The sequence below is a fragment of the Chaetodon trifascialis genome, chromosome 7, assembly GCF_039877785.1.
Source record: "Chaetodon trifascialis isolate fChaTrf1 chromosome 7, fChaTrf1.hap1, whole genome shotgun sequence".
Taxonomy (NCBI): Eukaryota; Metazoa; Chordata; class Actinopteri; order Chaetodontiformes; family Chaetodontidae; genus Chaetodon; species Chaetodon trifascialis.
Window position 1 is genome coordinate 16,163,128 of NC_092062.1, and position 22,478 is coordinate 16,185,605.

At 41.8% G+C, this 22,478-nt stretch overlaps 2 protein-coding genes across 2 annotated transcripts; both read right to left on the minus strand.

Moving 5' to 3' along the window:
- Nucleotides 1–529: 529 nt before the first annotated feature.
- Nucleotides 530–10,238, minus strand: cyth2 (cytohesin 2). Its single transcript, XM_070965731.1, has 12 exons — nucleotides 10,068–10,238; nucleotides 7,733–7,883; nucleotides 7,057–7,123; nucleotides 6,849–6,967; nucleotides 6,683–6,763; nucleotides 6,338–6,450; nucleotides 5,762–5,910; nucleotides 5,536–5,647; nucleotides 4,782–4,858; nucleotides 3,987–4,058; nucleotides 3,715–3,869; nucleotides 530–3,508 (listed from the first exon to the last, which is right to left on the minus strand). The coding sequence occupies exons 1-12, from the start codon at nucleotides 10,132–10,134 to the stop codon at nucleotides 3,421–3,423; spliced, it is 1,251 nt and encodes a 416-aa protein (XP_070821832.1). The 5' UTR covers nucleotides 10,135–10,238; the 3' UTR covers nucleotides 530–3,420.
- Nucleotides 10,239–11,383: 1,145 nt separating this feature from the next.
- Nucleotides 11,384–22,335, minus strand: sphk2 (sphingosine kinase 2). The gene is made up of 8 exons (XM_070965730.1): nucleotides 22,238–22,335; nucleotides 18,754–20,372; nucleotides 16,816–16,965; nucleotides 16,622–16,716; nucleotides 16,372–16,487; nucleotides 15,916–16,119; nucleotides 14,180–15,800; nucleotides 11,384–13,263 (listed from the first exon to the last, which is right to left on the minus strand). Exons 2-8 carry the CDS (start codon nucleotides 19,214–19,216, stop codon nucleotides 13,201–13,203), a joined length of 2,712 nt encoding a protein of 903 aa, XP_070821831.1. The 5' UTR covers nucleotides 19,217–20,372; nucleotides 22,238–22,335; the 3' UTR covers nucleotides 11,384–13,200.
- Between the last annotated feature and the right edge of the window lie 143 nt (nucleotides 22,336–22,478).

A 22,478-nucleotide genomic window follows, 5' to 3' on the forward strand; every position in this document is an offset into this window, starting at 1 on the left:
GAGGGGCCTGTTTTCAAAGGTCTTGATGTCACCAGATGCTACACGAGAGGCTACTGCCAACTTTGGCACTATTTATTTAACAACCTTCTCAAGAATAATCAACAATTTATGACAACTTCTAACACTGACAGAACGGCTGCAGCCCAGGAAAACAACCTCTTTGTCCTCTGTGCTGACCATCATCCATCCTGGGACCTCTCTCTCTCCCCTGGATCTCGGTGCCTCCTTCCAGATGCTTGGATCTGGACCTTTGTCCTCCAGGAAATTCAGCCTCTCTTCTCTCTCCCTCTGTGTGTTTCCTTTCTCCTACCTGTGTGACATGTTGTGCTTGAGCTGTGTTCGCGTGATCTGTCATCTGTCCCTGTCTCTATGGTGGAGAGGTCATGTGGCTTGGATCATATTCTTCATATATATTTACAACCTGTCTATAATTTTGCCTTTTGCATGTGTGACCTGTTATACAGATGACTTAACAGCTACATTTTAAGACAAAAGCCCAGATGAAATAAAACACGCAGAGCAACCCATCATCTGTTCACCGTTTATTGTTACACAGTAGTTTACTGGCACCAATGTATCATGGTTTTCCTTTTGCTACATTTACAGATGATCTATCCATCTTCACCTCACAGTAAATAAAAATAAATAAATACAAAATAAAGACATTTTCTGAGAGAAGTGGCTCCAGGGGTCACAAGAATCAGAAACAGAGGCCCAGTTTCAGCCTGATCATTTCAGTGTTCATTCTTTTGTTCAAATGGAAACATTTGTTGTCCCAACAGTTTTTTTTGGCAACTTTGCACTTCAAGAATACCCAGAAAGTGAAGGCCTACATACACGTGAAGAAGCATTAACATGGAGATATAAAGTTCGGCCTTTGTCAGGTAAAAGGCAATCCTAGATTTGTATTTGCAGGATCAATTACTTGTTGTGTCTTTAAAACAAGGTCCACATGTTCTGATCACAGAGAAAAGACTCCATTCAGCTCAAACAGCACAATCTTTATCAGGTGAACAAATGAAGCTTAATACAGTTCATGCTGGTCAGAAACAGGTGCTGCTATAGCTGGCACTGACCAGGTGGTGGCGTTATACAGTATTTCTACACAGTTCATGGTTCATCCTTCAGCATATTGCAGTGTGTGTGGATCACCAGTAGAGGGTGCTACAGAGTATTGGAGTATTGTCAGTCAAAGTGGCAGCATTTTCTCCAAAATGCTAAAATTGATAAAGTGCAGTAGACAATTATTTTTACTACCATCTAAAAATGCCAATTCATTAAACTACTAGAAATAAGTTTATGAACTGGATGTCAAGCAAATCTAGCACTGGACACAAATCTAAACTTGTTAGTGATTCATTACATCTGAATATTTTTACTACTACATAATGAATCAAAGCTCTGTTAGTGTTCCTTGTTTTGTTGTCTCTTCATTTGTATCACTGTGGCATGATGGAAATATTAGAGTTCAGCTATCGTCCTCACCCTTCAAGTGGACAGTGAGCAGCCAGTGAAGTAAAAACTGGACATTAGTTTAACAGAGTGTGAGACTTCTTGTGCTTTAACTGAGTCTGTTTTAATCAAAAAACCAACAGGGTGGTCAAGAGATAAACCAGACTACTAAACATCTCCTAAATATCTTATTATTTTCCAAACAACCTACAATTACTACATTTTATTCTGTGCATAAATCAACTTGCATATTAAATGCAATTTGTCCATGTCAACAGGGAACACTAACACTTTTCAAATCAGTGCACTAGCATGATCAGCGATGCATCAGCACCTATGGCTGACGCCTCAGTTTATCAACATGCAGTCCTACAGTAGCTCGTACAAAAAAATCTGATTTTAACAAAAGATAAAGAATAAATTAAGTCATTTCTATGTGTGTCGTAAACAAATATGCTAACATCTATTTACAAAAAGTATACATTGTAATGAGCTGCCTTTGTGATTTCTTGAAACTCACTATAGCGGACAGACCAGGCTTCAATGGTTAAATGTTTGACAGAGTTCTTAACGTTGAGAGAGATGTCAGTGTTCGTCTTGTAGTGTTGAGCAAAAAGGAAATGACTTGTGGCATGCGAGAACATTACGTCAGAGAAGACACGATGATCGCTGCTCAGTAGAGTGTTATAAAGGATTTGTTAACAAGCTTTCAGACTGGAGCTACACTTTTCTCTGCTATTGCACAAGAACACATAGGCTGACTCAGTGAGCTGAAACGAGCCGCTATCTGGAAGGAGAGAAGCTGCTTGCATTTGCCTCCATTAATTCTGCGAGTAAAGCAGCCTGCGTACCTTGAGACCCGACCATATTTTCCGATCAACAGTAACTCTGCGGTATAAACCTAATGTCAGTATAAAAAGAAATGAACAGGGACATTTTCCTCACATAATGGTTACAGTAGCTAAGTGTAGACAGTATTGTGTACCAATGTGTACCAAAGCCAAGAAGAGCACTATAGGAAGCTACGGGCACATCTCAGTCATCTGAAATCATCTGAATCTTTGTGAGTTATCAATTTCTCCATTGTCTCTGATCAACACTCACTGAAAATTGGTGTTGTTAATGTTTGATCTGTCAGTTCACGTTTTATCTGAGGGACACAATCAAGAAAGGCTATTTCTCATTTAGGCAGCATCAATAAATGTGAGAGGACACATGAACTGAAGCTGCTCCCTACCCCGAATAAGACCATATTCATACTAATGCACCGATGGATGTCTAAAAGATGCCTGATTTCAATACACACACTGGTCTAAAAGTCAGCCATATGTGCTGAAACTCCAAGAGAATGGAGAAACATTCAGCCAGCAGCCTTAAACGTTTCTACTGAGCAACTGTCTGATATTTTTTAAGTTTTGTTTGTGGTTTACAGACAAACTGTGAAGAAGGATGTGGGAAGGAAAAAGGAAGACTCATAAAGATGAATCAAGACACCTGCGGTCACAGTAATTCTAACATTTTGTAATCCTCCATTTTCCAGCCGTTTGCAAATTTGTCCACATTCTGCGAGGAGTTCTGAGAGGTTGTCCAAGTTTGGATTAAAGTCCAAAATAAGAAAAAAGGTGGTTACATTAATATGAATATGGTCCAAGACACGTTTCACAGAGGAATGTGGTGAGAAGTCAGGACATACAGTGTAGGCTGGCTGTGTGTCAGTTTGTGTGTAACAGCAGTAGTGTAAGAAGCAAGAGAAGAAGAGGAGGCGGCCACAGCTGGTGAGCTCTTCACTCTGAATGCGATTTCAAGACAGGACAGTGGGGAGTCCGGTGAGGGTGTGTTCAAGGATGAGGAAAGAGTGGCAACAAAACTTGTGAACAGGTAGTGAGAAGCAGGGATGAAATCATGTGTCCAGTGTTGGAGGGAGAGATGAGAAGGACAAAGGAAGACGGAAAGAATGGAGGGAAGGATCTACGGTTGCTCCTCCTTCTTCTTCAGTGATATACGTTTCTTCCGTGCAGCTAGCATTTCGTAGAAGGGGTCCACGCTGACAGCAGATCTGGAAAAGTGGCGGACAAACATATTGAGTGGGCTGGATTATGAAAATATATAACTGAAAAGGTCAATGTACCTTCCAGACAGCCGTTGATGAAATTAGGCCCTTAAACGAGAGTTTACCCACAGTTTGGCCAAAGTGTCTCACTGGTCTACCACTACCCCCATTTTTCCTGTGACATTATCCTCCATTTGTCCCCATTGACATACTTGATGCTGTGGATCCATTCATCCTTCTCCTCAGGTGTGGGAGCGGAGATGCGGTACACCATGTGGTTTCCTTCCACAACTCGCCCATCAGCCTCCGTCTTACACGCCTTAATCAGCTGACCACGGTTGTTTGGGATGTATAGCTCGAAGCAGTTCTGTGGGGAAAGAGGCAAAGAATATAAGATAAACAATCACAGTGTATGCTACATTTTGAACATTGTAAATATGGTGAATACATTTGCCAAGACTGTTCAGCACAGATGCAAACTTACAGGTTTTCTTGGGTCTTCGACCTCACGGATGCTGAGGTTTTCCAAGGGAATGATACCTCGCGGTTCCTTATCCTGTTAGATGAACACACAATCACAGCAGATTAGGGCAAAAGGAGTTATTCCAACATCCAAAGCATTACATTATATGAGTTTTGTATCAGGCCCAACAATAAAAATTTGAGAGTATAACAATAGAAAGAAATTCAACCAGTCTCTGTATTATTTCTGGCAAAATTTGAGGAAAACTGTAATTGTCTTCATCGTTAAACTGATCATCTTGTTCTTAGCTGCATCACTTATGACGAGCTTTTCAGTGATCAACTGTATATGTATTGTTTCTCTTCTTAAGAGGAACAATACATATTGGGCTTGGAGCAGTCCTGAGCTGTAGAATTGTGTTAGCTTGCTGTCTTTGCATTAGTACTGCAATGGTAGTTTGTCTCTTATGTTGTCTCTTGTGACCAGACTGACTTGTGTCTCTTTTGTTTTTACTGTGCATGGGAAAATGAACTGGTTTTTCTTCTGAGGATTAATAAAGTTATGCGTTTAATCCTTGAGCTGTGTAGGTCAACTTCCTTGCAGATACAGTACATTATTGCCAGTGTTTTCCAGCAGCCTTGCAATTCCTAAACATGACCGCATTTTATTGCAAGGTCCCCTGAATTCTATAGGTATTTTCTAGAAAACCCAATGAAAATCAGAAATGTCATCCTGTTGGCATAGTTTAATGCACCAAATGAATCAAGGAGCAACATCAAATTCATGCACATGTCAAACATGGAAACAAACACTTACTGTGGTATATTCAAAGTAATAAAGGCAGTTGTCTGTGAGAATGAACCATCGCCGTTTCCAGGTTTTCACTCGTCCCCCTGAAACACAAGAACACAGTCATGACGATGAGTGAGAGGAGAGGGAAAAGATTTTCTTTGGGGAGTCAAAGCTGAAGGAATACTACTCTACAATCTCTATATGCTTACAGTGAACTACATGGCAATTTTTTCTATTTCTATTTAAACTCCAACAACTCTGTCAGTACATACCTCCTGAGAAAACAAGCAGCGGCAGTAGAGGGCGGAAATCGCAGGAAAGAAGGAGAGACAAAGGGGAACAGAGGATTTAGATGAAGACAGGGGACAAATAGAGAAAGAGAGAGCCAGATGGAGAGGAGGAAGAGAGAAGGGAGATTATATTAGTGACACAGAGATCACAGGCCCCGCCATGCAAAAGAAAACAATCAGATTTTTTAGACTGCTGTGACGCAAGAAAGTGGGCCTCTTGTCATGCCATGGCAATGTTCAAATGCCACAACACGGTGAGCTGACAAATCAAGTGGAGACAAAGAGCCAGGCAACTTCAGAGACAGGAGGGCAGGTTCATCATAGCACAAAGCCTTAAAAGAATACTGAAGACTTTCTCTTCTCAATGGATTTTGACACTCCTGACATCAGAAGCATTGACATTCTGTATTTGTTTGATTGTACAAAATCTGAGCTAAAGCTAACATGTAGAAAAGCAAAGCAGAAAGGCCCCAATGGCATCATCTCACCAAGTTTAAGAAGCCAGCCCTCTCTGTCCGGGTTGAAGAACGTGTGTGTCAGGTCGTTTCCGTCATCCTCAGGGATCTTGAAGGGCTCATTTTTAATACTTTCGTAGAGATTCTGGGATAACAGAAAAGATACTAAAATGAGCACACTAAAGATCTCTTTTCTGGATTCATTTTAACTGTCACTTGTTGCCATCTCCAAAGAAAAACTACAAAGAGATCGTCGTACTCTGAGCAGCTCCTCAGGCAGGTCCCCCCCCTCGTTTATGCCTCGGTTCATCGAGATGAAACGGTCCACTCCTGGTTTGTCCCTCACATTTGGGTTATGAAGGCTGGTGTTCAGCATAATGATGGCAAATGACAGCACATAACACGTGTCTGTGAACAGGAGAGACGTGCAGGAGATTACAGACCCACTGCATTTTGTTCTGCACAAAAACTCAAATCAGTAATTTCACAATTGTACCTTAATATCAGTATGGAAAACAACTGACAATTAAAAAAAAAAAAACATAACATTTTACTTCAGTCACCGAGAACGTTAAACATGCTTCATCTCAAACAATTTAAGGAAATAATGAATGAAAACACGATCACTAAGGCAATGTTCTTCTGAATTGGCAGGTTTGTACGAGTGCACACCTTCTAGGAAATGGCCCTTCCTGTGATCCATCACAGGAAAATAAAGCTTGATTAAAGAGGAACAGCTCTAAACGGCTCACAGAAGTCAAAACATCCGACATTAGGTACATTAGGTAGGCTACACGGCCTACATGAAATGCAGTGTAATTGTGTTTGTGTGTACCAGTGCTCTGGAAGACGCCGGGGTTGCAGTGGCAGTATCTCTGAGCAAAGGCCTCCATCATTCTGTCAATCTTCTGGGCTTCACCAGGCAGACGGAAACTCCACAGGAACTGCCTGCAGAAAACAGGTCGAGGTTTAGGTCAAGTCAGCGAGGACAAATTCTGCAATCAGGGCAGTTACATAGTCACTACTGCTATCTTGCACACACCCCCCCAACCTGAGGTGACAATGAGAGTGGGACTTTCCATTGCTGAGAAGGTTTGTTTACCAGAGAAAGCCAGGACACTATCCAAGAGATTTTGTCCTTGGCTCAAAACAAAAAACACACCAAACAGACACTGTTTACCTGAGGGCCTGGACGAGGTTGAGATCAGTGAACTCGTGGAGGTCAACAAAAGCCTGGAGAACTTTGATGTTGAAGTCATCCCTGCAGAACAGCAAGAGAGAGAGCATGGTAACAAATGGCTGATACAAAAGGAGAAAAAGGGCAGAAGATATTTGGGACCAAGCACCTTTCTCCAAGGTAATCTCCTATCGCTGTCTTATTGAGGCCCTCTCCTTTGTAGAGGAACTGAGCGATGTCCTCAGGAGTGTGCCTGAGCAGCTCATTCTCCACCAAAAACACAATGCCCTGCAGAGAGGGTGGAAGTGTCCGTCAACACACAGCTAACAAAGAGTGAAGTCGAATGAAATGTACAAACAGAATAAAAAGAGTTCTACCTTTTTAGGGTCCATGTTGAATTTCTTCCTTCCCATTGCCACATGCCTACTTTTCTGTAGAGTTTTACTGTCGGGGGCAAAAATGTAAGAAAAAGATATTTCCTAATCGGTATTTCCAACAGCTCACACAAATTAAAAATCACCAAAGATTACACTATAAAACTATAAGACATGTCTAAATTACTGTCTGAATTACTAGCTCTTATATGGTCATTCAAAATAAGGCAGTTACAAAACTACATTGTCATATTAAGAACCACAACACTTGTATGAATATATCTAACAATATGATGCATTAAAAAAATTTAAAATGGATGAAATTGTGAATATTGGGCTGTAAACTCTGGATTTAATGACATCTGACATGTTTGTAAAAGCTCTTAAACTGCTGATGATTATGGAGATGTGAGCAAACACCTGTAAGAATGCTTTGATGGTTTCTTAATGGGACAACAAAAAGTTCTAATCAAGAGAAATGTGGCAATAAACACATAAAATATTCAACCAATCGCAGCGCTCAGTGATAATGTTGACTAGCAAGTGATAATGTATGGGGGAATGGTGATTTAAGAAAATCTGTGCACACTGTGATGTTCAAAGCCAGCTCCGGTCATGCAATACTGTTTAGGGTATTACTGAGTATTAGTAGCAATGTTACTGTGCCTTTCCTTCTTACCTGCCCTCTGTGCTGGTCTCCAGTCCCTCCACCTCCAAAATTGCCTCTCTTAATTCCTCTCTAAGCCTCTGGATCTCCTGCAGCAGGACGCCCTTCCTCCTGCGGATGTCCTCCAGCTCAGAGCGCTCCTCTGGGCTGAGGTCTACTGGGACTATAAGGGAAAAGAAGAAGAATGACTCCATTACTGCTGCAGCAGATGTAACAAATGGTGACTGGGCCTAAACAGCCGAAGGCAGACTTATTAATAACAAAGCCTCATCTAATTTAAGTATTTTGAGAACTGCATTGTTACTAAAATTGGTTATGATAAATTCCCTCTATCAATAACTTACAATAAAAAGGAGTGGGGGGAAGGGGGGCAGTAACGGGAGTAACTGAAGTTGCCAGTGGTGATTACTGTATTAAACCATGTAATGGAAACACACTGGTATACCTTCAAACATTTTGCCTTAATCTCTCTTTCATGGCTCTCCTACCCTTTCCCTAATAATTAAACATCTTTTTTTTTTAACCCCTTATGTGCTGTGAAAAAATAGTGAAAGTCAATTCCCTAATGATCCGTCACTAAAATATAATGCATGGGGGTCTTAACACTTCCCACAGTACACTCCACAAACAGGGCAGACAAACACTTCATTAACTCATTTCTAGAGGTGCTTCTAAAACATTCTTCCCACAAATACGTAACAAAAACAGGAAAGATCTGGGGGTGTGGTTCTAATAGCCAATTCAAGGCCCTCACTGGTAAAACACTGATTAGTTTATAGCTTGGTTTACCAAAATTGTAATAAATAAATTGCATTTATCAGTAGTGGTTTTAAGATGGGCTATTAGTTGTTTTTTTATATTTGCTGTTGTTCACAGTGAACTGTTTTCATTGCAACTACTTACTAATGAAGAAGCAGTCCCTATGAAGTGTTCACAGTGAGGTACTGTGATATTAAAACTGAATGCCAATTTATTTTACTGCTTTATGCTACTGTTAAAATGTTACTGCTCCATCATTCGCTTAATGAAATTTTAGATGTGGGCAAAACCACAGGTCTCCAAAAAGGCTAATAAAAGTAATACAGGATTTTGCAGGTAAAATAGCCATTTATTAGCTGATATTGGGACAAGGATTATGTACAATTTCTGTTATTCCGGTTCTAATTTCTAAAGATGGCATTAAAATGCAGGATTGAGAGATACATCAACATCATATTAACCAGGTCTCTCATCAGGGATTTCAGCTATTTTAAAATTGTATTTGTTTGTTGTTCATGGTTTTGAAGAATGTGTTACAGTTAAGTTACACAAGTCAATTGCCAAAATCTGACCTTACCTTTTTGGTCAAAAAAAGTAATGTTTCACAAAAACTCTGGTGTGTAAATATGTCCTCACAGCACAAATTAACTTAGATGGACTTGCACACACAGTTGCCAGTTTACACATAACTCAGACTAGGTAAGTCTAATACACCAGACCTGCACTACATCCCAACATAATTCATGTTATAGTATTGAGTTTATGCCTTAAATGTTTAACACATTTTAATTTAAATCAATTGTCACTTTGGAGGCTGTAGTTTTGGTGGTGTTGATGACTTTCTAATAACATCTAATAACTTAAATATCAACAAAGACATTCAAGCTTTCTAAATGTAGGGTGTGTTGCAGGGCTCTTGTAGTGGATTAACTTTAACCAGGTGTACCTAACAAAATGGCAACTAAGTGAAGAGCCTGGAAGCTCCATAGTCACATTTTCGTTGTTGGTGTATTTTGCAGAAAATGTCGTGATGATTTATTTAGTCCCGAGTTCAAAGTAGCAGCTTCTGATCAGCAGTTGTTAGCAGCACCAAAGCCTCCCAGACCAGTACGCTGCAAAACAAACAGCTGCTCTAAAACACCACCAACCACGCCCACAGTCTGGATTAAGTATACTGTTTGATTCATACTACAGCAAGCAGAGCGCTGATAACACGAGCTCCTCGGTTTCAATAGTAAAAGGAATAGACGATTTTAACAAGACCTCGAGTAACTTGGGGGGCTGATCAGGTTGTTAAAAAGGCTGCCGACGTTAGCTGAAACATTAGCTCCAACCACACAGTGAAATAATCAATATTTACTTTGCGTCAGGCTAGGCTAACGCATCCTTGTATCTTATCTAAACCAAAATGTGGTTTAAATGCACGCGCATACTAAAGACGACAAAGAGCAGGTCAATCATTCTCAATTAGATGCTCAACGGAATGATCAGTGTGTCACACCTGAGTAAATAAACTGACCACTAGCTACAGCTAGCCATAGCTAGCTAGCGATAGCCTATGCAAATAGCTAATTAGTAAGATACTTACTGTAGTCCAGGTCATCCATTTTTGGCGCTTTACTTTTAGGCATAAATATTTCAGAGTCGACTGTCATTCAATATCAGAAAACTATGGATATATGTGTAAATATATCCTCAAAACTAAAGGTAAAATAAAGACAACCACTGGTGTCGAAATTTTGGGCCGGAGACAAAGAAGGTGGCGACACCGGAAGCGGTGTCAGACTTTCGGGTTGACTACTTCCGGTCATTTGATTTCCAAAATACAATCATACATATTTAGTATCGCAAAGATGAAGTCTGAAATGGATACATATCAGTCAGACTTCGCTTGCATGATAACACAGTGATAACTTAGTATCTGGGAATTTATTTGTTTCAAGTTTTTTTAACCACTTTCAAACAGAACATTTTTTTTGCCACTCACAGTTTGTTTTGAGTTGCCTGCACATTTAATAATATTAACGTATTCACTGTCTTGGCCAGGGATTTCATTTCCTCTGGATCCATGCAACCTTAAAATGTTTTTACCCAGGAGGTTAAAAGCTTTCTCCAGATGGCACTCGGGAATTACAAAATTAATTTCTAGAAGTTGGTAATTTATTACAGTAAGACAGTCAAATTGCTTTAGTGAAGAAGGAAAACCTGGAAGGACCAATTGACTGGAATAATGAAACTGTTTTACAATTCTTTATCTCCTTTGTTTATTATTATAATACTGTGATTGACAGGGGCAGAGACACACTACGTTTGATATCTATGGGCAATAGTTTATACAATGCTATATCAAAAGATAACTGTTACTGTTGTTACTGACAAACCTCTCTCCAACTTCCCTCTCTTGATGTCACGTGGACACTTGTATTACATAAATGAGAAGACACACTGGTACAGTAAATTTGCTCCACACAAACTTAACAAGTTACATTTATTCAGAGGATATATATATCTATTAACTGTATTTGTTATATGCATTTTTGTAATAATTACAATGTCAGTATAGGCAGTCCACTCCAGACATCTGAATGACATTATCAGTTAAGGGCTTATACCCTGATTGGTCAGATCAGATATCAGATTGGTCTATAACACCATGGTGTGAGTTATGGCCATAGACAACAGAATGTTTACAGTGTAACTGTCATAACTAGTGTCTTAAACAGCAAGACTAAACATTTTGGCAAGACTCTGTTCAAGGTGTGTCTAGATTCTTCTATTTGGTGATGTTACAAGCTTGAACTCAAAATGCAGTATTTTCATTCTGTAGCTGTGTAAGCACAGTGTCATCGTGGTGAACTAGCTGCATTATAAAGGGTTAAAGAAGAAGGAGAAGAAAAATAACAGTCTGGTGAGCAAAGAGTTTTACTCCAATTTCTGCAGTCAGGTTTGAACAGTTCATGATCAACAGCCAGAATTTACAGGCTTATTATACAAAGGCATTAGTTTGTCCAGGCATGACCAAGACATACAATGTGTTGTTGATGACCCAAGGAGTCGGCACAATTTCACTGATTGATACACTGCACATGCTAATGATTTATCTCCAGAACAGAGTATGTCAGCAGATCTTATAACATTTCAAAAAATTTATTTCTAAAATACAATTCTTAGCAGAACTCCAAGGTCTGCTGTTTGATTTCACAGAGGAGCACGTCATCATTTGGAAGTATTTCAGTACTCAAAATATTTTTAATTTAAAATCCAATCTATCTGTGACTTCAACTGATTGACTCTGCTGCAGGATTTCTCAATGAAAGTTGTTTTCCCTGCACCTGATTTATCTCTTGATCAAAAGTCTGATGTGACAACACAGAGCTGCTGGGTTTCAGTGTAGGTGGGTTTGTCTCCACAGCAGGATTTTAAAGTGCCTAAATGATCTTGTAATCAGAGTCTACATTTGTATCTGAGTCTACATTAGACGAAAGTTAATATGCGTTCTAGTGTTGTGATTTTCTGTGCTGCTTCCACTCCAGTTATTGTGCAAAATCAATGCACTGCTTACTATTTAACAGAGGCGTGTAATGTCCTCTATGCCTCCAAATATGATTACTGAGAGATAGTGATATATTCTGGACATTAAACAGTGCTGAGGACTAATGTGTGTGACTCTTCTTGAAAATGAACAGTCTAAAACCACTGACAAAGAAGCTTTGTTCAAACATTTTTATGTTCAATATGTTGCAAATTCTGATATCACTGACATCATCATCGTGCATCCACTGGCTAAGAAAAACAGGCAGATTATGTAAAAATGTCAGCAATGGGCACCGTTCAACAGTTCCATTGCTCCTACTAATGTAATGACCCTGAAAAGCTTGATCTTGCTGCTCTACATGGAGTCACTTGCACAAACAAAATGGTCATTAAAGTCCACATTTGTGACCACTGATGCTTAAAACAGTGGAGAGTAGCATGCTCAAAGATAGTAGGTAAGTGGGTCTACCAGCATGTGCTATTTATGTAGGGGACGGACACACTGACAGATGAACAGAGATTACAAAGATTTGGATTTCTTATTTAAGTAGGAAGGGCAAAGGTATAACTGCATTGCCCAGTGTCAGATAAGGCATTCCTTTCAGGGACGGACGTTTTTATACTCAGACATCTGGACATTGGGGTGGGGTAGAAGATAGAGGGTTGGGACCAATTTTTAATGATGTGTTGGCCCAAGTGTGTTTTTATAGAATTTCATGTTCAAGAACAACTCTCTCTGAATTGATTCTGATTTCTTTCCATCTCGCTGAAAGGCAACAATCAGGTAGTGCTTCTCTGCATGCATACTATGTATACATCCAACACATGCACTATCTGCACAAAAAAATTCCATAAACATTCGATTGTTCTTCCCTCTATTATCCCAGGCTGTGCAGTTTTCATGCTTCTCATGGTATGCGGAGCGTGATCCAACAGCTGTGCAATGAGGCGCATTTTTCATCCATTTTCAAATTCACTATTAATCCCTGCAGTCGTGCTCCAATGACGCGTGGCTCGGTGGGTTATCCCTTTCATTAAACCCTAGAAAAACAGTTTCTACAATCCAGGCTATTTTAAGTCTCTCACATACTCCACCCCCTCCCCTCTCTTTCAGAGTATAGATGGCAACAGAGATTACATAATTCAGTAGAATGCTGTATCTGTCAATCAGACCAACCAATCCCTGATTAGAATCTGGTAATCGTCACTCCAGAGTCGCCAACGATGAGACGAGCCATGGAAGGATGAACCTGTGAAAAATAAAGAAAAAAATTGCGAATGATAAGTCCCACAGTAACTCATCGACATAATTCCACAGCATTGATACTTAGCAATGTAAAGGCTAACAGTACATCTTCTTAAGATACAACACACGTCCTTACTAGCTGGCAGAAAATAATCATGTCATTGTCAACCATGTGAATGAGTTATCATTAAAATGTTAGAAAAACAGATGGTTTTCCACCTTTTGTCAGTCATCACGGGGCCAAACAAAATAGGGTCAAAAACATTTAACGTAATTCCGCACAACAGTCTTTTCTGGAGGACATAGATGTGATCCAACATGCAGGTCACTTAAAATGCAGCATGCTATATTATCCATCCATTATCTATACCGCCTATCCCTTTCGGGGTTGCGGGGGGCTGGAGCCTATCCCAGCTACAATGGGCGAGAGGCGGGGTACACCCTGAACCGGTCGCCAGCCGATTGCAGGGCCACATGAAAGGACAAACAAACATTCACACTCACACTCACACCTACGGACAATTTCGAGTCATCAATTAACCTAATGAGCATGTTTTTGGTCTGTGGGAGGAAGCCGGAGTACCCGGAGAGAACCCACGCATGCACGGGAAGAACATGCAAACTTCACACAGAAAGGCCCCGCCTGACCCGGGGATCGAACCGGCAACCTTCTTGCTGTGAGGCACGCGCACTACCTGCTGCACCACCGTGCAGCCCCATGCTATATTATAATAGAACAAATGGTAGGATGACCTGGGAATTCACCACAATCTACTAATTCAAACTACCTCACTGGAGCAGCCCTGTTAAGCATATTGCAGTGACAAGAGCATGTGCTTTATGCATGGGCGGATCTAACCTTCAAACTCAGACTAATAACAAGTATATCCAGTGCCAAGTCCATTTTCCCCCGTACTGACCTGTGCTTGAAGTGGCCCATAGGGCACCAGTTCTCCATCCACAGTGAGTGTCCCCCGTGTAGACAGAGGCTGCAGCCTGAAGGCCCTGCAGGTTACATGGCTCACATACGGCGAGCTGACGGAGTGATGGGTTCCTCGTTCCATGGCAAAGAACAGTCTCAGCAGAGTGGCTCTAGAGATCCCTGCCCGCACAAAGGTCAGGTGGATCAGCCCATCATCAAACCTGGCTTGGGGTGCAGCATGAAGATCAGCCCCGAGGTGGGTCTGATAAAGGGCAAGGACCAGGACAAAGTCCCCTTCAATGGTGACCCAGTCTCTGGTGGGAAGGGGTTGGTCGAGGGGGGGTAGCAAGTCATCTCTAGGAAGATTTGAAGGCAGTGAGAAAGGACGGTTCTTTTGGGGTCCTGCTGGCTCGGCAATGTCAAAGTTAAAAGATGAGGATGGTGTGCGTACAGATGGCGAGGGAGAGGTGGAATTTGGGGTGTTCGGACGGGGGAAGAGGTAGGATGAGGAGTGTGGGGAGGCACAGGAAGGGGAAGATGGGGGTGTGGGAGAAAGAGATAGGGAGAGGGAGGGAAGTTTTGGGGGGAGGGAGTTTGAGTGGGAGTGCTGGAGGAGAGAGAGGGGCCTCGGCCTGGAGGCGTTCTGGTTTTGGTCCAGGGTCTTGGGCTTGTAAGAGAAGGGAGAGTGACGAAAGGGAGAGGAGATGGTGAGAGCTCGTTCACGAGCAACATCAAGTTGGTAGGGTTCTTTCTGGTAGTAGGTTCCATTCAGATCCATGTCCTCTACCCCATATGAGGTGCCAGAGTCTGTATCAGCCTCCTGACTGAGAGGCTGGTTGAAGAGAGCATTGGCTATCTGGCTTGAAGGGGCTGAATTCTTTCTTAGTGTCTGTCTGGCTTCCTGAAGCCTATCTTGGTAAGTGAACCCACCCTCTGGCTCTTCATCTGCCTCTCGCCCGATGTCGAGCCCACAGCTCTCTCCCAGCTCTCTTGCATGTAACACTCTATCCCCCTCAAGAGAACCAGCACTACCTTCCCCATCCTTCCCCCTGTCCTCCTCGTCCATCTCACTGGAGTCATGTTCCACTCTTCCTTCATCTTCCCTTTCATCCTTTATCCCGGCCAACCTTTCTACCCTTCCCATACTGCATTCATCCCTTTCATTTGATTCTGAACTCGTCCCCGACCTCTCTGAACATGTCCCTGACCTCTCCTCTTCCGCTTCCATCTCCACCTCCCCCTCCCGTTCCCTCTCTCTGTCCTCTGCCAGGCTGCTTGCCCTCACCACGCCAGTTCCTCCTCCCCTAGCCCTCTCTCTTCTCCTCTCCCTTTCTCTCTGCCTCTCCTCTTTTTCCCTCTCTCCCTCACCCCTACGCAGGCTCCTCTGTTCACTGATGCCCATGTCAGAGCAGGTACGATGGATGGGCGTTCGGCAGAAGCCTTCCAGGCCTTCTGTGATACTGCGGGAGAGGGGTCTCCTTGGCGGAGGTGGTGTGACATCTGGTGATGCGGTGCAAATAGAGGGAGGCAGGTAGGACAGACGACCCTTGTAGGATCGAAGAGATGCTATGCGCACCAGAGTTCCCAGGGTGAAGCGAGCTGAGCCCAGGCCACGATACCTGGAATAAGGAAATATTTCAAGTCAAGCTTTGTTTTGTAATGAATTAGAGTAATGCTGACATGAACAAAGCCAACACTGAATGTTTCTTAGAGTATGAGCAATTAAACACACACCTCTCACTTTCAATGTCCACATCAGACACAAAGCCCCAGGCAACAGAAAGGAAAGAAAACAGTCTCCTGGGTGCTGCAGTGCGACTGTTGTTGGAGGGAGGGGGGCTTGTTGTCACAGAGACCACGTCCATTGGTCGGACACCGCCTCGGCAGAGCAAAAAGCAGCAGTTCAAAAGGAGGGGCTCCCGAAGGCACATGTCATACCTGAGAGATATGAAAAAAGACAATATCATCATCTGTCTGTAAAGACAAGAAGAGAACTGTTCAACAGGTCAATTCAAAGTCCTACAATTCAGAGATATCTTGGTCTAGATAAGCAGGCACTGAAAAAAGCAGCATCATTGTGCTGGTTTTTCTTGTGTTCACAGAGCTGAGTGATTTTCTAGTTCCACAGTTTCTAAGATTGAACTGAAAAGGACAGACAATTCTCTCATTGTGAATGAGATACATGCTTACCCTGCATTGTGGTTAATGGAGCCAGCTAGTGCATTCCCAGAGCCACAGGGCAGAATGCCAACAGGTGTTTTTATTGCTTGTTCCCAGTCAGGACGCTCCATTAGCCCATTAATTACCTGCAGAAACGCAGAAGGTTAAGACAATCATATTGATGGATGCAGTTAAAGCTGTACATGTGGTACAACAACACACAATAAATATCTTCACTGTTATATAATCCCCCCAGCCCTTCAACAAAAGCATTACACACCTCATGCAGCAGGCCATCTCCAGACACAATGATGATGCCATCCCACTCTGAGAGCAATATCTCCCTGATAAGTTCTCTGGCATGGTTCTGACGCTCTGGGACAGATTAATTGAGTTAACACCTGTTAAATATATGTATATGTTTTATGTAAATGTATAATCTGCTTCATGAGGCTGCCAAACACTTAGTGTTACCTGTCTGTACGAGGTTGTAGCTGATGTTGGCCTCTCTGATCATTGGCAAGATGTGGGTCTGACACCACTGCATTGCCTGGCCTCTCCCACTATAGGGATTGACCAATAACAGTAGTCGCCTGGGACGAGGTAGCAGACTTCTTGAAAATTCTGTATGAAAAAGGAGGGAGAGTATGAATAAAATAAAGCTCAGAGGTTTTTTTATCAGGAACAAAGAGAGGAACTAGAGGTTCACTGCATAAAGTGAGCAAACTGGGAGCTGTCATTAAACAGTGTTGCCCAACCCTGGACTTTGAGTGCATTCAACCATTTTAGCCTCTTTCATTTCACCTCACAGGATCTACTTCACACTGCAAATGGTGCTGCCGCTGGAGAGTATGTCATTTAAATTCAGATACATGGTAAAGGACACATCTAGCATTCAGAATGTAGGAAGTAAATCACACTGATAAAAATGTTAAAAATAGCTGTGCACACAGGCAAATAAATTCTTTTTGGTCCATCTGGGACTCAGAGTCAAGAAAACGGAGACACTCCACTTCTCTTTCACACTCTTGCATCAGCACAGGTGTGAAGCTTTGATTAGATAAAAAGCTTCTGAAAATCAATCTGAGATTTAGTATGGCATAGAGGGATGTCAGTGATGCAGGGGAGGGAGATGAAATGGCTGCACTCTCAGATTACCCTGGATTATGCAACAAACTACGCAAAAGCAAATCAACAGGAAACCCAAATGACCACTGCTATAATTTCCATAAACATAAGAATTCACAGAATCAAGGGATTCAGCATTTTGGGTTAACTGCAGCTAAGTAATAGTGAGGCAGGAGCAGTGAAGGGACAAACAAAGGACTGGGAAAAATTAAAAATGAGTGACAGTACTACCACTGTTGGGGAAGGAGACAGTGATGTGATGGGCAAAAACAAATTATGGGGGGATTAAATACATTTAACGGTTAAAGATACTAAAGAAGAGGAAGGAGACAGGAAAAGATGTGAGATGCTGGCGAGGTATGTGAGCTAAGGGTAAAAAAAAAAGAAGGTAAAAACACACACGCATGCACACACGCAAAATGTTAACACCCATCAGGAACTTTCTATCTATTTGATTACCAAGGCTGGGGGATTCAGTGCATGGGAAAGGGTGGCAAGCTGTAGCAGCCCCACCATCTTTGTCTCTACATTTGAACACTGAATGATACAGACCATGTGTGTTAGACAGATAAGGGGGAAAAGCAAGTATTAGAAGACAGATTAGATAAACTCAAGATAAAGATGGTCATATGAAACAAACAAATAAATAAACAAACTAAATACTCTGAATAATAAATCTCACAGCCTCTTAGGGTGTATTAGTGTTAATCCCCTTTGTTTTTTTGCTGCATATCCCCTAAAATGCTTTACTGCATTTAGTACCATTCTGTCCTGTGACTACAGAAAGGTTTGGGTCAATGTGACATTAAGCTAAGTATAGCCAGCATTTACAAAGGAGGCATAAATCAAGGCGGCATGAGGCAACATTGTGTGGTTTCATGTAGTGAACAACAGGAATTCAGGTCTTATTCATATGGACATACTTGAAGGTCACTGAGAAGATCACACTATTATCTGCTGTAAACTAACCGTGTTGGCCTTTTGACAAAGCCATACACTAAAACTCCACACTATATCAATGACCAGGATTCCTTTATGAAAAGAGAGCATACTTGGGGCTTAAGGATTTAATTTCAGAACATGCTGACATGAACTGAAACAGGCAGCTGCTGGAAATGTATGAAAATGTCTTCAATTAATTTTAAAACAGTCTGCAGTGAGGAAATGTACGCTGTGTAGTTAATAGGCTTCTATAATCACCAACACGGTCCTGCAACATCTAAAACAATCTAAAAATCAACACCTGGCCTGGACAAGCAAGCCTCTATTGAGGCACACACTCACCGGTGTCAGCAGTGACGGTCACATCTCTGAGTAGACACTGCACAGCAGCTGACCATTTCTCAGCTTCAGACCTGCTTTCTGCTAGGTAGGCCCTCACCTGCCGGCGCCGGGACACCCCTTTCCGTCGTTTCCCTGGCGGGTACCAGTACAGCACCAGGAGAGGGGGTGCAGGGGCACGAGGGCAGCTGCACCCTATCAGCTCTGTTAAAGGCAGCAGGAGACGGGCTTCTTTCCCCGGCCGTGGTGACAGACGCTGGATATGTATGTGGGTGTGGGTGAGGGTCAAGGCATAGTTGGAGACCGGAATTGGAGTAGGGGAGGCAGCGGGGGAGAGTGCCCCCGGACCACCAGGGCTGTTGGGGCAGCTGTTATTGTTGCTGTTGCTGCCAGTTCCCCAGCTGGCAAACTGGCCATGAAGGAGGGCTTCTGCTGTGGAGGGTGAAAAGGGTTCTGGGGATCGCATCCTCACTGCTGAAGTGGACGAGGTTTATCAGAAAAAAGTCAGTCGAACAAGTATCCTCTACAGTTAGAGGCTTGAAGAGCAAGATTTGCAGGGAAAATCACAATGTATGTGAAAGTCAGGCTGAGAACTTTAACCCTGAAATCTCCTCAAAGTCATCCTCACTTTTCAGTGCTTGAATTCAAAAGATACAGTCACAAAAATAAATCAGTTCTGTTTTCAGTTTTCACTTAAAAACGAAGTGAACTTCTTCCAGTTTAAAGGTTCTTCTGTTTAGAGGATTTATCCAGTGAAGACAGGAACTACTAAAGATCAGTCTTTGTATCACAGTTAGAAAGCTCCCATCACAGTTTGATGTAAAGAGCTGTCAGCTTCTACAATTTACTGCCAGTGGAAAAGTGGGTGAGCAACACTTCATCATATTCAAAGACAACAGGACATAAAACTGTATAGTTTCCACAAGAACATCAGTCATTTAAACAAAAGTATTCTTCACAAAGATTGCATAAGTAAATAAAAAAAATAGTTTACATGACAACTTAGAGCCACCTATTGTGATACAATATAAGGCAGCTGAGCAGCTACTCAACATTAACAATAAATCTTTAAATAATTACACAAAAGGACAAGACTGAATCTTACTTGCATTGAGAAAAAAAGTGTGAATAATACAAACACACCTTGTTTAGTCAAGGAGGCTACAACAATGAATGCACAAGTAAAGAATTCTGTAGAATATGCTGTGTGGTAAGTGCTGGCCAAAATGCAATTAATGCCACACAGATATGATAAGTGCAGGCTTTTTCCACGACCTTTGACACCTCTATTGCTATCTTTAATCTCAGTGTTATATAGCAGGCAGACAAGAGGAGTGACAAGGCCAGACCTCTAGACAGTAGTGTGATACATTAAAATTTCATTCAAACCAATCCTGCATTACTTCATTATCTGTTTTTCCACAAGAAGAGGATGAAAAAGGTAAGACAGGTGCAGACCAGACAACAACAAAAAACAAAACAAAACAAAACAAAACAAAAAAAAGTAAAAACAGAAACAAACAAAAGACAAACAAGAAGACAGTTCCAGGAGGGTCCTTAGTTTATGTCATGGTAATGTCCTTAGAGTCAAGCCTCACGTTCCCTCCCAAAGATCTCTGTTCCTGAATGATGACAACGGAGGAGATGAGGACAACAGTCAATTGCAGAAGTGGAAAAAAATAATAGCACAATGTGAATGTTCGGGATATCCACCTACAGGCATTTTAGATTAGATGGGTAAGAAATTGACATTAGAAGAAGGAAGCACAGTAAACTATATAAACTGTGCCTTTAATTCACCTGTGATTTTACTGTACAAAGGTGAATATCTCTGCATTACTTTTTCACAATTAGAGACAAGTACAGAGGAGAACTGCCATGATAAGAGGAAGAGATTGTGGTTACAGGGTGAAGCAATACAAGAACCATCAAGCCCTTTGACCTTAGGTGCGTCTTTTCACATAATGACTCACAGTCACACATCCTCAGCTGCCCTGCTGAGACACCACATTGTTGTGGATGAAAGGTTGCATGAGAACGGCCACATCTGGTTGGTGCTTTCATGATTAGCATTTTTTCTAACAGGATTTGGGGAAACAGTCTCTCTTTCACAATTTGAATCTAGGATGGAGATTTTGAAAATTGCTGACCTAAATGGTACTGGATTATGGAGGTTTTGCAATAGGCATGAGCATGTAACAATCTTACTTAATGATCACAAAAAAAAAACAAAAACAAAAAAAAACCTCCCAATAAAGAAACGAGTTCATAATGAGAAACAGAGTGTCTCTTACAGCATAACCTGGCTCCCTGTATGTACTACAAATCGTAATAAAGCGGCATTCCTTAATATCAGATTATCTTTATGGATATAGATGACAGGTTACAGTTATATTAAAATGCCAAGTCAGCAGGTGCCAGTTCATTAAACTTTACTCCGTGAAAGTACAATTACTAGACTATCAGTGTTGAACTGTGTTCTGTATACCCTAAATTAATAAACTGGTCACATCGTACAAGTTTTATAACAGGCAGGAAGCATTATGCAAGCTGTGGTGCAGACAAAATCAATACTTGGCTGATGTCCTGTCTTGATAAAACGCACACAAACAGACCTTACTGATGCCCATTGTTGCACCTTACGTCCTTGAAACGCAGGGCGGGGACACCCAGAAATAATATCTGCGGGCTACTATGGTCTCCCACACAATGAGGCTGCTGTTGAGTGACTTCGGGGTATTTTTGGCAAGTTTCGGTTAGCTTACACTTCGAACTCAATAGTGTTACCATACTAAGGGCACAGCCACACAGCTTCTTTAATAACCCTGATGATGTAAAGTAAAAGCTGTTAAAGTGCTAAACTTTACTGATGTCCTCCACTTAATGTTAGCTAGCAGGTTGACAGGCTGCTAACTAACTGGCGTACTTCACCTAACTCTAATTATTGTTTACGTTACAAGAGGAACAGTCGTTTGCCCAAATTTTGAAGCATTTGGAATGATTGTGAAGAAGCTGAAAGCGTTTTAAGTCGTGCTCAGGAAAAAAAGCCCAACGTTAAATTGAGGAGCTAGCAAACGCTAGCTAATGTTATGAATACAGTAGGTACTGTAAACTGCTGCCAGAGGAGCGCAACACAGCGTTGTCAGTTAGCAGCGGCTAGCAGCTCGCGTCTAAACATGTAGCCCTCGTTCAAGCTAACTTTCTACACTACTAAATCGTTATACTCTAGAAAATGACTAAGCATCACAATGGGTACACTGAAAGGCTCCCGTGTGAAATTTTACGTCTCATTTATTGATTGGTTTACTGAGGTACCCAAGTTAGCGCAGATAGCAGTACATGGCAACGTTAGCTACCAGACGTTATGATGTGATTGTATCAAGCCTAGTAACTAGAAAACTGGGAACTTTTCAGGGTGGTATTTTGCCAGCACGAGATTAGGGAAAAAAACAAGTTAAATGTGTCAAAGCAAAAGAACCAAAATTACCTCATCTTGTCTCCCCTCTCACGACGACAGATAGTCGCTTGCCTCGAAAACTGTGGCTCGATGCAGGAAGTGCCTGGAGACGCAGTAGCAGCAGCTTTGAGCGGCGGAGAGGAAATCCAATGGCGATAAGGAAAACATTGCAACACCCACCGACATTCTCCAATCATTGACAGACCATCACTTCCTGGCCAACTCATATCAATACTGATCAAAAGATTCGTGACGTCGGAGGCACATTGTA